We start from the raw sequence: 15348 nt of genomic DNA, 5'->3' as shown, positions 1-15348 counted from the left end.
ATCCGCCATTGTCGACTTGCCTGCTTACATACTCCAACATCCTAGGACTGCTGCTTACAACAGAAACAGCATCTTTCTTGTATCCTTAGTCTCATTGCTGCCCTCAATCGGGATACTTCTGAAGCAAAGATATCTCACAGAACGAGTCTACCATCCAATTACATGCACGCCAAATTCGCTACCACTTTTCTAGACTGCTACGTCCAATGTAAGCCACTGTCACCCTTACCTATCCAAGACATCCTTGCATCCCTCACCATAAAAGCCTCTCAAATGGGAATAGCTCGAGTCAGGGCTAGACATTTGAACTGTCGTTTCTGACTTGTCGTATAGCGAAGTGCAACAGAACATCTTGCGTCCTAATATTTAGCTAGTATTCGACGTCTTCCTTCCGATTGGCTTGTGTTTCAAACTTGAGTTCGTAAACACCGCCAAGCAGCCAATCCCAACAGAGCAGAACACACAACAGAAGTCGTCGTCCCTACCACATATCGATCTCAGCTGTCAAACTCTTTACCTTGAATCGTTGACATTAAGCAGAAATCTGGGAATACTAGAGTCATGGGAGTTATCCGATGAGCCTTGGTCCGTGGGTGATCCGAACCGACCTCATCCGAATCAATCTCCCGTCCATATCAAACTCCCCACAATCCTCTGCCGAACAACCAAACTGCCGGAATGCGACATGCAACAGAACTCTATCCAAAGTGATCGCCCGTCAAACATTCACAGTGAAACTCAAATGCGGCCAATGTGACAGATGACTATGCATGGAGACGTGGTCCAATCAAAGTGCACGCAGTATGTTCGAGACAGCTTGGAATGCAAGATGTCTTGAGATGACAGGAAACATCAGAATTTGAAAGTAAATAAAGGAAGATCACCGTCTAAAAATGCACAAATCTACGACTCTTCGCTGATGAAAACAAAATGTCCGTTTCTGCGTTTCACCTTGAAACTGTACCAGATACAAACTTCGAGCCAGGCCAAACACAAACACAAACAACAGCGGCAAGTCGGCGACATGCCAACTCTCTCCGTCATCAAGCATCGCGGCTTAGTCACGGTCGAACTGGAAGATCTCCTAATTGAAATGACATGTCACTCCCACACGCCTTAGATGCAGATCTGCGACCACTCTGGCCCCATGCATGAAGCGAATGGACTCACGTTTGCTCTTTTCTCCTCAGTGTTTAAATTAACCCCAAGGAAGTCTGGACCTGACACGATTTGCAACAAAAATGAAGAAAGTGAAAAGTGTAAATCAGCCAATATACATTTGTGGAGGTCGCTTGACTTAGAAGAGACGGGAGAGACGACGGGCAGACTGCTGTGGCTTACATTGAACTTGCGAAGCCAGCAAAGGGTACAAGACCGACGACTTGATGAAGTATGAACGAGATAGAGGTTACGGAATAATGAGACTGAGATGCATCAAACGAAAACGCGTTAAGCGTCAAAATCAGGCTGTAGGAGAGCCAAATCATGTAAGCTTTTCTCACCAACCCTCACACACACATGTAAGGAAACAGGACAATCGCTTCTGCAAACGGGAGGATACAGAACGAGGCGCATCGGTTCCAAGTTTCTCGATCGCGACATGCAACAAAGAAGACAAACACATTGTTGACCAAATGTGACCTGTTGTTCTTAAGCCTCTTGAAGAGGCGGGAGGTGGCAGGCCTGGAACAGCGTCGTCTGTTGTGTGGCGGATCTAGATCTTGAGCCTGCCACGAGCGTGGCTGCGGCGCTGCGGGCGTGCGTGCTTGAAACCAGGTACAAAATTGCATGTCATGTTGCACAATACCGAGATCCAGTCTACACTGTAGATCGTGTATGCAGGATGATATATGTGGACGGTGCTGACTTCACTGTTTTTGATGGTAATATGTAGCCTGTTAAGATATGTATGCCTATCAAAATGTGAGGTACGCACCCATGTGTACGTCGCTTGCTTCCTGGATATGGCAACTCGACTCTTACCCCTCCACAACATCCTTCTCAACCTCCCATTCCTCCCAAGTCGGTTTATCAAAACCATTCGGCCTGCTCGCCCTCTCAAACCCAACCCTCAACCCTTCCACTGTAACCGGACTTCTACACCAGCAGATATCCTCCCCAAACCCCTTACTGTACGCTGTCTGCATCAACTTTCTCTCAAAAAGCTCTGGATGCACCCTTCGCATGCTCTTTAAAGCTCTCCCACCAACCTCATCAACGCTATCCGCATGTCTAAGCCCAAAGAAATCCTCATCGTGTTCACGACGCACGCGCTCTTTTACTTCAGGGCCGTAGAGTCCTAAACCAAGGAGGAAGACGTCATATTGACAGAGACTAGTTCGCCCTATCCAACTGCCTCCTTCCGTGGCGCGCTTGTAGAGAGCAGTTAGAGCTGCAATGGCTCCCATACATCCAGTACCATAGTCGGACATGGGAAACGGGGGGACAACCGGCTCGTTCAGGCCCATGAATTCGCCTTGCGCCCATGCTACGCCTGTGTAGCAGTCTGCAATTTGTTGCCAGCCTGGTCGACCCGCCATGTCGCCTTTGTCGCCGAAACAGTCTTCCGCAACATAGATTATGCCTTTTCCTCGGCCTTTCGTCAACTCGACGAGCTGTTCCGGTCCGTATCCCAGACGCTCCAGACTTCCTGGTCGGTATCCATCTAGCACTACATCGGCGCTTTGAAGAAGCTCTTCGAATGCTTGACGGCCGGCTGGGGTCTTCAGATCGAGATCACAGGTGTGTTTTCCAGTGTTCCCATCAACCTGGAAGAATGGGACGTCGGAGAGATTGGGAGAAGTGACCTTTATCACCTGTGCACCGTATTCTGCAAGGGTACGGCCGATGGCTGGCCCGGCAATGATACGGCACAGCTCGAGGACACGGATGCCGGAGAGAACTTGAGGTTCAGAGGAGGAGGACGAGGATGAGGAAGTTGGAAATGGGACTGGAGGAGAATCGGCGATCTTACGGACTTCCCATGGTGGAGTGGAGAGAAGTGTTTGGCCCTGGGCTGGGATTAGCTTGGGTTGTTCGAGAGAGATGGTTACGTACATGGTTAGTTTTCTTGAATTCTTCCCATTTGATAACAGGTACGCCTGCTTGCTTTTCCCTTAAGTTCATCTTCTCTAACTCCGGAATAGTAAACTTCTTGACATGGCTCTCGATCACATCGATACATTCTCGGTAGTCTGTCAAATCTGGTCGATATGCTTCCAAACCAATCATATTCAACGTCTTGCCTGCTTCCAGAGATCCATGGATATGATAGTATTCCCCAGGAGTCTTGGTCTCGTACAAGTTTGCAGATAATCTGCGATATAAGATCGCCTGTGCCTGGAGCAAGTCGGTGTCTTGGCACGTTAGAATATATGATTCCACAGTAGGGGCAGAGAACTTGCTCTTTAACTTGGATTTGACCTCAGGATCCTGCTTTCCCATTCCTGCAATCGTTGCTATGTAGGTTGAAAAGAGGAAAGTAGCCGTTCGTTCCAGATCCACCTCTATTTTTCTTTTCGTTGTTTCATTTGGGAATCTTAGATGAGCGAGAGCTGCAACTGCACTTGCCTCCACTGATTTCAGAGCAACAGTTGCTTCGGTTTCCTTGAACGGGCAAGGAAAATATATTTGAGTCCCATCAGTTGCTGTAGTTAAAGTGACATCCTCTAAATGCTGTGCGAATTCCGCTGGAATCTGGTCCCCCGCGACCTTTCTCAGGAAAATGGTCGCTTTCCTACTGCCATCCAGCACCGAATAGGAAGCACGAATGCCGTTTGTGTGACCAAAATGATTATTGACGACCATCGTGCTATTGCGGACGCCACGTTTGCTCCGGCATGACGATAAAAGGCATCATATAAATATGGGCAAGTATCGATGTATTTGAAGGCGGGTATGAGATGCAAGCGGCGGGTAATGCCTAGGTCTGACAGCGGTGGAGGGGAAAGCCGGACAAGATTGAGCCAGGCAACCCTTGATTTAGGAGGTTTGAACAAAGATTACACTACCTGAAATTGGCCTGGCGTTCGGGTTTGACAGTGCACCTGTAGTGATTTTACTTCGAAGCCGGGTACATTAGGTAAGTGTCGGGGGCGTTATCCGATGACGGTCCCTGAAAACTCCACTGTAAGCTCGCCGTAATGCGTCGTTTTGATTATCCCGAGGCGGAGCGCTTCAAGAGAGGGTTTTGCTGAACATGGAAGCCAAAAAGGTTGTAACCGGCATAGGATCGAGATGATATCCTAGAAGTTCTTCCGGGCCTTGATTGATTAGTTACATTGCGTCAAGGAGGGCATCATGGAGGGGTAGTTTCGTGGCGCCGGATATGCCCAGTCCAGACGGGGGTGTTCGCGCAATCGAGAACGCAACATCAACAAAGACGGCTACATGCTGGATCATACCAAATGAATGAGAACGGGCAACAAGTCGAACCGATCACACGGAATAGCATACATGGAGGGGTTTCAGGGCAAATCTCCTGTTTATGCATGCTCCCGCTGATGCAATCCAGCGGAACAGTCGGCAACAGCGGTTCTACAACAGTAACCCCTGTATTCCGGAGGAAAGAGCTGTGAACGAGGTTTGTGAGGGGTTGTATTTTCGGATGTTGGCTATTCGCGATAGGAATCTCGATGTCGGGAGTTAACTGATCAACGAGGTGAAATTGATGCCTGTGCACTTCTTGCACAGGCTTTCTAGTGCTGTCAACTCGCCAGATATCCAACCACTCCATCCACCCGGGCTACTTTGCTCCAAATCAGATCAGTTACCATATTGTAGTTGGCGTTGCAACTCTCGCTTATCTCTACCTCCTGGGTGTTGATGTTGGTTAGGGGTGATACCAAAAGAAACCCGATACAATAACGGATACCGAGTACTCGGGTCCACGAGGTATTGCTTTCTCAACCACATCTGCTTTGGAAGCGACCAACATCAAGGCACCGGATAATGTTCGGGCAATGCAGAGGTTGAGATGCGTGCGCGGAACGTGGCCAAACTGAAAAAGCTTTGTAAAATATGTTTTGATCACGACGGATCTTTCGAACACGCAAACATCTTTTATGAGGCGACAGCTGCGGACTTTTACATATCCAGGGCATCATCTGGTGGCGGCAGGGAAGCCGCAGTATCCATCCTCTGCCATCAGCTGCTGGATCGGGGGGACCTTGGCGACGCAACACCAAACATTCTGGAACCTACCTATCAAGCAAAGCCGTAAGCCGGAATCCGTAGGTATGCATGTCTCACAATATGTATAGAGAGAGAGAGAGAGAGGGGGGGGGGGGGGGGGGGGGGGGGCTGTAGATGAAATGAAAGGTGGGAGTTGTGTTTGTGCAGACAAGAGAGAGCAGGTTGAATTAATGCTAAAGCAGGTGCGGTGCGGTGCGTTGCAACTTTGCTTTTTCATAGTACGAAGGTACATGTCTAGATTTACAGTACAGTGCACTGCATTAGTATAATAAGTTACAGTACCAACGGGACTGTCCCAGGTCATACAGTATAATATTAAATATCAGATCAGAGCAGGCCACGCCAGACCAGGCAAGGGCAAGTGCAGCCCGCCCAGCCAAGCCTAGCCATCTCTTCACATTCCTGCGCTCTACGTAACGTACGTACAGTACAGTACAGTACAGTAACTTGACGTCGCCCGTCAAGAAGCAACTATCAATTGGTAGTCGACCGGTCTCCTGATAATACACGGCATACAATACTGTATTTGCCCAGCGCTTCATCGATCAGTAGACTCGGACTGTGCTTTGTGGTGTCGGTGTCTCTGTGTTCGCCCAGCATCCGACGGACTTGCGTCGCATTCCGGCTTCTCTCCGACCCCTCATCCGAGCAACTCCTCCTCTTTCACCCGCTCTATCGCCTCTCACAGAATTGCTCCTATACCTACAGTACCGACGATATCCCTGCCCTGTCCGATTAACGTTTGCAGTGAGCCGCAGGGTAGGTAGTCTCCAGCTTTCGTCGGAAGCTATCTACTACCCGGAGAGAGAGGAGCAGCCTCACGTTACACATTTATTGCATTGGCCGGATGTAGTTCAGCAGCACAGGCTTTAGTCTGGTCACTCTTGAGGGGCATGGTCAACGATAGAGACAGACGAAACCATGACACGGCCGAAAGTGGACCCTGACAAGCGGATTCGTACGGCCCAAGCCTGCGAATCCTGTAAGCGGAGGAAACAAAAGGTCAGTATTGCTTCTCCTTTACCTCCTGAACCTGATGTTATGTTTCTCGATAAAGAGAAAGCCCACTGGAATTACGTTCATATCACATGATCCATATTTCGATGTGAACACAGCCCACCTATCTGGGTACATCCGTGGCCTACATCGGTGGACATATATGCACACCAGTACATCTACGTCTAAAGCGGGGGAAGTTCCGCCTCGCACCAGATACGTCCAGTTAGTGGGACTGCTGATTTTCATAATCGAGTCCCTGATGCGGAAATTGAATGGCTTGAAGGAGTATTTCATATTGTTTCCACTTTCTGTCTCAGCGGGCGTATTAATATGGACTTCAATGGCGACCATTGCTTGCAATTCTTATACCGTGTAGTGTGTCCCAGTGTGTGCTTATGAATCATACTCTTGGTTCCTCACTCTGAGATTGCACGCCTCTTGTCACTCAATCCGATTTCAGACCTTTCACGAGCGGTTAAAGCTAGTGTAGGGAACCGACGACACTGACGCTGACGGGGTTCTATAGTGTAATGGCCTGCGGCCGTGTCAAACATGTACAAAGCGAAGCCTGACCTGCACATATGGAGAGGAGACCGGATCTGAAGGCATACAAACATCCCCTAAGCGTCGGATGTTGGAGGCTAGTCTGGACGCCCCCAAAAGTGTTACCCTTTCCCCTGGACACGGCAACCGTCTCTCAAATGGGAAGTCTCTAGCTCGACCGGAGAACAAGCAAAATGGAGGGAATGGGATCTCAGATAATGGGGATGGCAGTATCAAACCCCTAGATCAGTACCAGGACGGCCTCTATGGAGGGAAATCTCGGCGACGAGGCTCCAGCGATCGTCACATATCAGACGAAAGCATAGTATTCCACTCTGGAGCGTCGAACAATACCAACGGTCAAGAAGAGGAAGTCGCTGACTATTACGAAGAAGGCCGGATGTTGCAAGATCCAACCGGTAGATTATGTAAGTCTCCACGACTTCAAGAATCCCGACTTTCTTGGTGCAGGTCAAGCCATGCTAACAGGAGCTGGTAGTATATATTGGAGATTCGGCAGTATTGTCTTTCTTACAATTCATCCGAATGATTGTTGAAAGCGTGTCTGGGCACTCTGATTTTACTCAAGACCCGATGAGGCACATGATTGTCGAGAACACTACGTCTTTGCCGGTAAATGTGCGACATACTCACCTTCTTCCAGACAGGCAGACAGCCAATGTTTTGGTCGATTCTTACTTTACAAACGCAAGTTGAACTTGCCCCATTACAAGTGAATTCTTGTTAACAGCACACAGATAAACGGACTAATAGAAGTCTGTCATCGAAAGACTTTTATGACTTCACTCGAACAGTGCTACACAGATCCGCTTAGCATTGACCCAACATGGCTATGTCTGCTTCATCTTGTATTCGCAATTGGCTTGGTCATGGCCTCGCCAACCCCGGGATCGCCAGAGGATTTCGTTATCAAGAAATTGAGAGCAGATAGATCAATTGACAGGGCTGAAGTGTTCTATGCCAATGCAAAACATTTAAGCGATCCATTTACAGGCTTTGAAAATTCTGGATTTTGGAGTATACAGGCCTTGACACTGATGTCTGTTTACATGCTGGCTGTTTCAAAGAGGAATGCAGCTTACGCATTTCATGGTAAGAATATCATGCCTTCCACCGCTGTAGTCTAATTCCGTACAGGTATGGCCGTCCGATCTGCATTTGCAGTGGGCCTTCACAGAAAAGAAGCGATGAATCTCTTTGGCGAGGCCGAAAAGTCTGTTCGCAGGAACCTCTGGCGGACGCTGTTTGTCCTCGATCGGTTCCTTTCAACGTCTCTCGGCCGACCAACCGCCATTCGGGAGAGCGACTGTTCAGGAGACACTCTTCTGACCGGCGAACGAGCTCCATTTCCTCAGGCGCCCTTTCCAACAGCTGCGAATGCGAGTTTTACCAGTCCGAACGCTGTTGGTCTAGAGGCATCAGTCCGCAGTTGCCACGTCATTGGAGTAATTCTGGAAAAGGTTTACTCACAGCGAAAGATTTCAACAAAGCTTGCACAAGAGATCGCAGATCATTGCAAAGGTTGGCCAAAAGCCCTTGATCCAAGTCTGAACCACACACAAGCACATTCCGCTTCACCTAGTCGAGGAATTGCAATATTGCACGTCAACCTGCTCCACTTCCATTCCCTCATCCTGCTAACCCGGCCATTTTTCCTATTTTTGATGAAGAAAAAATACACAGCCCCTGAAGATGCTGGTCAAGGCATTCATGTATCACGGATGGAAAAGTTTGCTATAGCATGTGTGGTTGCTAGTAATCAAAGCATCGCTTTGGTACAAAGTGCAAGAGACAGCGGATATTTGTCACAAAGAAACCCTTTTGTACTGTGAGTTTGAGACATTCAGTTGTGTCGATATGTTGGGCGCTCTTCGCTAACCTAGGCAGATACTTTCTTTTCGCTGCAAGTCTTGTCGTCCTGTCCAATGAGTTCTGTGGTCTCTATCAGAATCCAAACGCCAGCACTTCAATGGTCACTGCCATCAATATCATGCATTACTTCTCTGAGCAAGACCCACAAGCACGCCGTCTACTTGTTATCTTGACATCATTTCGTGATGTCGTATCCCAGGAGCAAACAATGCCAGCCCAAGGACACGACGCCTCTCGAGCAAGTGGGGCCATTCTACCATCAAATCCTGCTCTTATAGAGGAAAACAACGACGCAATGGCAAATCTGTTCCAAGGAGGCTTGCCTTACCCAGGCAATAGTCCATCACTCTCCTCACCCCTAGTTGGATTCAATACCGCACAACGCGAATCTCAGCCAATGTCCTTCTCGACACTGAATAATACCACATCTCAAAATAACAACCACTTTTCTTCTCAAGGTCAACAAGAACAGCGTCCTTCATCTCGCCAAAACTCCATGGACGCCTTCGTAGATCTCGCACGAGTCACAAGCAATCCCAATAGCGGCGATAGCAACGATGGGAATGAGTCCTTCGCCAACGAGGAGATCGATTTTGAAGCCTTCTATAATTTTCCGTATTCAAATAGTGCTGTTATGACACCAGGTCTTATCTCTAGTATGACACCAGGTGGCATACTTGGGGAGTCACAATTAAGACCAGACGAGATCCAAGGCTTCGGCGACAGTCGGGTGCCAATGTTCGGGTTGACGAACATGGACTTTACGAATTATCCCTAGTACCACCGCCCTGATACCAGATCAGTGCTTATGAGAGTCTTGGGACAATTGGAATGAATTACTGATGTTATAATGCTACCTGGGCTTTGAAAGCGCATTCAGTGGGCCGGCTTTTTCTAAAAGAGGGCTGCAAGGGTTGTGTAAAATAGGCGAACTGGGTTGGACCATCAAAAGGAGGCTTCTTCTCGGAATGGAATTCACCATTGTTTACCTGTGCATGATATCGGCTTTCAAAGGAACGCTTCGCCCATCAATATATATGCTCAACAGTCCCTGCACTTTCAGCCCATCTACAGCAGATAAACACGTCGTTCACGCCACCTTTCTCATCGCCAAGCAACCCTACCCCACTCATAGGTATGCATCAATCCAAGTCGATCCCCATCCATCCCCATCCATCCTTCTCCTTCCTGATAATCATATTACCCCGCTTCTTGTACTGTATGTCCTTTTCGTTTCATGTGATACCAGCTGTTACGAGAGATTGATCCGTGCAATCAGCGTATCGCCTCCCCCTCCCGTTCACCTGTTGCCTACACTGTTAAAGTGACGTCAGCCCTAAAATACGTACCTTTTAGATTGTATTTCATGACTGAAAGGAGGAACGATATGTCGCGAGAAGGCTCAATAGAGAAGGAGAGTGTGCTTATCGACGTCAGCGATCTTCACATTCAATGCACACTCATCACGATCCATACCTGACCCCCACCGTTCTGGCCAGCCAGCTTCGAGTAGATAAGTAGGAACTGGTTCTCTGATCTACTTATTTATTTCTCTCTTCTGTTTACTTGATCAAGACAATTATATGTTGAAATATAACTCAATCCGATAAACAATAGAATCTTAAAATGGCAGAGTATGCCCCCCATGCTTAATACCTCTCCTTCCCACACCGTCTTCTCTTCTCCATACAGCCAGAACCTTACTAACCGCCCTCACCCTTTCAGATCTCTCACAACATCCACTGCAATCGCAGACGACAGCATCGGACACAGCCACAAGCATACCGCTGATCCCTCAACCACGGCCAACACCACCACCGAACATGGCCAAGAACACGAGAAGAAAGGTATCTTGGGCAAGATCAAGGATAAGCTGTCCCCGAGCAGTAACAACCATGGAGGCTCGCAGTCGGTAACTGGTGGGGACGCGACGCATATTGGACGGGTGAGTTTTTAAAATTCTTGTGGTTTGTATGGTTTGTGGTTGGCTGAGTTCGTTGTTTGCGATTTCACAACTGGCTGTGTTTGGACTTCGTTGCGTTTCAGTAGGGGAGGGATGAATGTTATGAGAGGAGGAATCAAAAGAAGCGATGTGTACTGACTTCAAAGCAGGACGAAGGAGTGAAGCATGCCTTTGGAGGAACGGCTGTCAATGCAGAGACTATGCATCGAGGTCCAGCGGCGGGTCAGGACTTGAACAGAGAGTAAGATAGGGTCCGTTAAAGCGTACCATTTGGACATATTGATTCTCCTTCAAGTATCTTTGGGGATGGAGCCAACATATTGGATCTTGGTACATGATTGAGGGTGGAAGCTGGGCGGGCCTGTCTGTTTATTGTTTGCGCAGTTCATGATACCTATTCGTGCGGTTTTTTTAAAGTTTTGAATCAATGTTGTATGCAATCTATTCAGTACATTCTTCTCATCTTCCGGCACTACTCACCGGACACCGTTTTGATCTACGCGAGCCTGCCAGCTCTCATTTCCATTGTGTCCACCATCAGAACACTGCAGCAGAAGCCTCAGATTCAATCAAATCAGACACTCTCACTATTTGATAATGCTCTCCAAATATGTGAATCTCACTGAACGGTTCTCCATCTCCCAAAGACACCATAAACTTACTGTCACTTGTTCGCTTGATCAATTGTGAGTCAGTTCCAAACCACCTACATACCATCTGTTAACCCCCTCTCAACCGCCTCACAATCACCTTTGAGAGGGGCCTCCAGATTGCGATATACAACAAAACCTTTCACAATTCTCTTCTGAAGGCTTATTGGCTACGGGAGAGGTGCTGGAGATCCACGTGCCCAGCAAGATGTTGCTTCAGGTAGGTACGGGTACCTGACCCATCTCGCATCCCACAATGTCCTCGTTGGAGTTCCACGGATATTGTCATTCGAACCTCTCGTGAAATTGATCTTATTCGCAGAAGCCAAGAGTCCCTCGCAGAGGACATACCTATTGAGTTCGGTCACTATGACGCGTGACCACATTAGAATTACCATCAACTGGATCTCTCGAGCTTCAGTCTTTCAAGGTAAGCATCCATGGTACATGAAAGCTGGCCAGTCAGGATACTAAGAGTACTAAACTCACCTTACTCTCCCTCGACTCTTCCAGACTCTAAGGTATCCAAACTTGGCTCATCCCACTCAATCCCAACCCAAGTAAATAAGAACAGGAATTTGCCCACCAACTCCAAAATCTCCGTGAGCCGCTTACCGACTCCCCTATCCTCCTCATTGTCACAGAGCCGAGTTTTGCAAGTCCACAGAAAGCCAGAATAATAGCTACATACCAGGACAAGTGAGACATCAGAATTACGATTTGCAACAAAGTCAATATCATGCTTTTTGACCGGGTTATTGATTTGTTTGTTGGCAATCGCATGATAATTCGCTTACGGCCCCTTGCTTGGCTACAGCCACAACAGTCGGCTAAGACTGGCACCACCCCACTCTGCCGCCTGGACGGCAAGTGCAGGTGAAGGCGGCTGAATCAGCCGAGGACATGCGAGATGTTGTAATTACAAGACTATTTTATTTCAGCTACTTTCAACTGGCTATCATTCCTCTCCACGGCTTGTAGCATCTACCACAGAACTAAATACTAAGGTAAAAACATTATGAACGAAAAGTAGTCACAAAGATTATTAGAACGAGTAAGGAAATGGACTCTAGATGGGAGCGCTCATCACCCGTCTATGACCATCCCGAGTTCCACTTGCCGCACCTGTTTCCAGGCTGAACGTCGTTGTTCCATTTGTAGCAATCCCACCATTGGCTCTTACATTTCTGAGTGGCGGTATCGTAATTGTCCCCTCGGCGGTTGTTGCGTCGGTTATTCTTGCATCCTTGAGCATATGTATCGATACAGCTCCTGTATTGACTGTCACAAGCATCCTTGCATGCTTGCGTTGGGCCGTTGTTACCGCCCCGGGGGTATGAAGGGCAGTTCTTGGATTGGGGTGAAGTGTAAAGCTTGAAAGGATATCCAGCCTTGTAGTCGGAGTAGATGTTGTTGCAAGTCAAGCATGGGAGCCCAATATTTCCAACAGGAGCTGAGGAGCTGTATCCTTTACCAGGGTTATGTGGTTGCTTGCAAATGTTCGTATCCGTTGGGATAGGTACACAAGTCGTAGGAGATGCTGTGGAAGATGTAGTGCTTGGCTTAGCAGTTGAGACTGGACAAGGGTAGACTGTCGTGGATACCGCTGGAGGCTGAAGGGGCGGGCCAGAGGGTGGATATTTTGACTTGCAGTTATCCTTCGAGCAGTTGTTTCCTGGGCAGTAGCCGTTACAGTAGGACGAAATTGAAGTACACCAGCTGGAGAATTCGAAGCAGTTCATGCTCTCTGGGAAACCAGCATTCAAGAAGCAGGACGCGACTTGAACAGTGCATGACGAGAATGCAGACCAGCACGAGTTCTTGTCGGTAAACTTTGGGATGGGGTTCGAGCACCATTTGCCGCATTTGTACTCACAAGTCGGGGTTGGTGAAATAGTTGTACTGGGAAGTGTCAATAGGAGCAAGAATGTCTCTCTGGTCAAGAACGCTTACGTTGATGTGCAAAGCGAAGCTGGCTTGGACGTTGCTATTGGAAGTTAGTGCATGAATCGTCCAAAGAATTTGTAGGATTTGAAGCGAAGTGGAAACTGAACAAGGTAGGAAATGGATGCTCACTGGTTGTGGGAGGGGTTGAGGACGATGATGGCAGCTTCGTTGTAGATGTTGGCGATGAAGATGTCGATGATGAAGTCTTGGTAGTGGATGAAATTGATGAAGATCTAGAAGAAGTCGAAGTCGTAGTTGGTGGCTGGGTGCTGCTTGAACCTAAAAATTGATCAACAAAAAGAAGCGGCAGAAGTTAAGTAAAACTCACTGGATGAGGTAGACGTTGGAGGAGAGACAGAGCTGGAAGATGATGACGATCCTCCCTCACATGGCTCTGTGGACTCCAAATCCTTGGCGACGTAAAGATCAAGTGTTCCCCGACCACCACAGGTTTTAGTAGAGTCTCCGTTGCAAGGCATGTCACATTTGCTGCTGTCGAGCGGCAAGGTTCCATTTCCCAACACAACACCACTAATGGCAGATCAACATTGTTTCCCAGAATGATTGCAAAGAAGTGGAGACATACCAATAGCACTCAGAAGCAAACTCGAGGCCTGCAAATGAGTAACCACCGGCCTTGCAAGCTTTAAGACAGCCCTCCACGGTCATTGTAGCGGCAACGACCTGATCCTGTCTCCAAGCCAGGGAGCGACCCATGGAACCCTCGCTATAACAGCCTGATTTGACATAATCGGAGACTGTAGTGTAATCGGCAACCGGAAAGGTAGGATCTTGGTAGATGCTGACACGATTGAACCCTCCACAGATCTCGGAGTCATCCCCTGCACAGGAGAAGTCACAGTCGGCCTCATCCGCTTGAATATTGTTGACTGAAGCACCACAGAAGCACTGTAGAAGTCAGCTTTATGCAATTCTGAATGACATTTGTCGACATACCTCCTCGCCATATTCAAGTCCAGCATACTGATAGTCATTCCCTAAGAAGGTGTTACACCGAAAGGCCCAAAACAAGTTGAGCTTAGAGCATACCTTTGCAGAAGGCGACGCAGTCCTGCACGGTTTGGTTCTGGTTTCTGGGCCCGGTATATAACAGGGTACGGGGGCTACCGTTATCAACAAAGCATCCAGCGTATTTAAAAGGAGTGAAATCAGTGCAAGAGGGCTGAGGTGGCTCCTCGTTACGCTTTACAGGGTAAAGCCCAGCATTGACACCGGAAAAGAGTGTAAGTGCTGCCGAAGCAACAGTCAAGGATTTGAGGTTCAACATGACGATGTTAAAAGGGCATCTCATCTAATTGGGGCTCAAGTTGGAAAGTAACGAAGGTAAAGAACGGAAGGTGGACGCTGTTGAACAGACAGAGAGTAAATGAGACGACGAGGAAGGAAGGCAGACCATATATAGAAAGCGCCCCCCGACATGACTTACGTTCCTGAAAGGTTACACCTGCCCTACAACACTTTCGGACGAGAAGCATGTTTGGACACAGTGAAAGTATGTGGAAGGGACGCTTAAGCATTCAAAGGCAGGGTAGCGCCAACCGAACCCATGTAATCGAGAAGCTCCCCAGGTGGCCAGACGCAGCGTGGCGCAAGTATCGTGACGCTTGTTGAAGTAGGCCAATCATGTAAACTTTGACCCTAACAGTTGTGGGAAGTCCGGTATGGATGGGGACGATTTGTGTTCAGGGTTTTTACAGCCAGGTTGAACAGAGGCCCTAGTCGCCGTGGGCTTCGTCCGATCATCCGGGAGGTGTTGAAGAGATTCGGAGAATTGAACAGTGGCCGAGAAGTGTAAGATCCATGAGCATTTAGTGGTAAATTACTTTAGCGCAGTAACTTCGCTATTATTTCTCCTTGCTATCAAGTAGCCCATGCATCTGCATCTGCTGAGTTGGGTGGACTCTGGCAGAGTTCAGCAGCAAATGTGACACCTCGAATCTCGATTCGTTCGGTCGACTCCTCATAGGTTCTGGAAAGACATCTGGAGCTTGGAGTGCATGGGCCCCAGAGATGCAGCAGAGATGTCTTCGTGATTGGATATATTTCGAAAAGGGGGAGGGGGGCTGATGGAGATGGAGGCGTCGGTGATGGAAATTAAATCCTCGGTTAAATAACTCCCGCAGTCTCTTTTTGGCCCCC

The 15348-nt window shown here is 48.3% G+C and overlaps 4 protein-coding genes across 6 annotated transcripts; 2 read left to right on the top strand and 2 right to left on the bottom strand.

The window, feature by feature from the left end:
- Positions 1–1884: 1884 nt before the first annotated feature.
- On the bottom strand, positions 1885–4438 carry ONS95_014706 (uncharacterized protein). The gene is made up of 2 exons (XM_058508375.1): positions 3058–4438; positions 1885–3011 (listed from the first exon to the last, which is right to left on the bottom strand). The coding sequence occupies exons 1-2, from the start codon at positions 3805–3807 to the stop codon at positions 1980–1982; spliced, it is 1782 nt and encodes a 593-aa protein (XP_058356062.1). The 5' UTR covers positions 3808–4438; the 3' UTR covers positions 1885–1979.
- An 868-nt stretch (positions 4439–5306) lies between these two features.
- ONS95_014705 (uncharacterized protein) lies at positions 5307–9622 on the top strand. Of its 2 annotated transcripts, none has more exons than XM_058508374.1 (5): positions 5307–6195; positions 6719–7163; positions 7235–7443; positions 7494–7848; positions 7894–9622. In XM_058508374.1, the coding sequence occupies exons 1-5, from the start codon at positions 6115–6117 to the stop codon at positions 8586–8588; spliced, it is 1785 nt and encodes a 594-aa protein (XP_058356061.1). In that variant the 5' UTR covers positions 5307–6114; the 3' UTR covers positions 8589–9622. The 2 variants fall into 2 exon arrangements, with proteins under 2 accessions (XP_058356061.1, XP_058356060.1); XM_058508373.1 differs by having other exon boundaries at positions 6173–7163; positions 7894–8584; positions 8644–9622.
- A 632-nt stretch (positions 9623–10254) lies between these two features.
- ONS95_014704 (uncharacterized protein) lies at positions 10255–10836 on the top strand (the record flags this gene model as incomplete). The annotated part of the gene is made up of 3 exons (XM_058508372.1): positions 10255–10262; positions 10354–10573; positions 10741–10836. The coding sequence occupies 3 exons, from the start codon at positions 10255–10257 to the stop codon at positions 10834–10836; spliced, it is 324 nt and encodes a 107-aa protein (XP_058356059.1).
- Positions 10837–12158: 1322 nt separating this feature from the next.
- ONS95_014703 (uncharacterized protein) lies at positions 12159–15272 on the bottom strand. Of its 2 annotated transcripts, XM_058508370.1 has the most exons (7): positions 14239–15272; positions 14146–14186; positions 13775–14097; positions 13517–13719; positions 13318–13467; positions 13195–13228; positions 12159–13143 (listed from the first exon to the last, which is right to left on the bottom strand). In XM_058508370.1, exons 1-7 carry the CDS (start codon positions 14498–14500, stop codon positions 12336–12338), a joined length of 1821 nt encoding a protein of 606 aa, XP_058356057.1. In that variant the 5' UTR covers positions 14501–15272; the 3' UTR covers positions 12159–12335. The 2 variants fall into 2 exon arrangements, with proteins under 2 accessions (XP_058356057.1, XP_058356058.1); XM_058508371.1 differs by having other exon boundaries at positions 13517–14097; positions 14239–14481.
- Between the last annotated feature and the right edge of the window lie 76 nt (positions 15273–15348).

Source organism: Cadophora gregata (genome assembly GCF_030347475.1).
Source record: "Cadophora gregata isolate MNR1 chromosome Unknown scaffold_9, whole genome shotgun sequence".
NCBI classification, from domain to species: domain Eukaryota; kingdom Fungi; phylum Ascomycota; class Leotiomycetes; order Helotiales; family Ploettnerulaceae; genus Cadophora; species Cadophora gregata.
The sequence above is the reverse complement of the archived record's forward strand: the minus strand, read 5'-3'. Positions and strand labels throughout refer to the sequence as shown.

Coding starts and splice junctions, on each gene's coding strand:
- ONS95_014705 (XM_058508373.1), top strand. CDS start 6,824: ATGTTGGAGGCTAGTCTGGACGCCCCCAAAAGTGTTACCCTTTCCCCT. Junction 7,849..7,893: donor TGCAGCTTACGCATTTCATG/GTAAGAATATCA, acceptor AATTCCGTACAG/GTATGGCCGTCCGATCTGCA. Junction 8,585..8,643: donor CAAAGAAACCCTTTTGTACT/GTGAGTTTGAGA, acceptor TAACCTAGGCAG/ATACTTTCTTTTCGCTGCAA.
- ONS95_014706 (XM_058508375.1), bottom strand. CDS start 3,807: ATGGTCGTCAATAATCATTTTGGTCACACAAACGGCATTCGTGCTTCC. Junction 3,012..3,057: donor AATTCAAGAAAACTAACCAT/GTACGTAACCAT, acceptor ATCCCAGCCCAG/GGCCAAACACTTCTCTCCAC.
- ONS95_014703 (XM_058508370.1), bottom strand. CDS start 14,500: ATGAGATGCCCTTTTAACATCGTCATGTTGAACCTCAAATCCTTGACT. Junction 13,468..13,516: donor TCCAACGTCTACCTCATCCA/GTGAGTTTTACT, acceptor ATCAATTTTTAG/GTTCAAGCAGCACCCAGCCA. Junction 13,229..13,317: donor CTCAACCCCTCCCACAACCA/GTGAGCATCCAT, acceptor AACTTCCAATAG/CAACGTCCAAGCCAGCTTCG.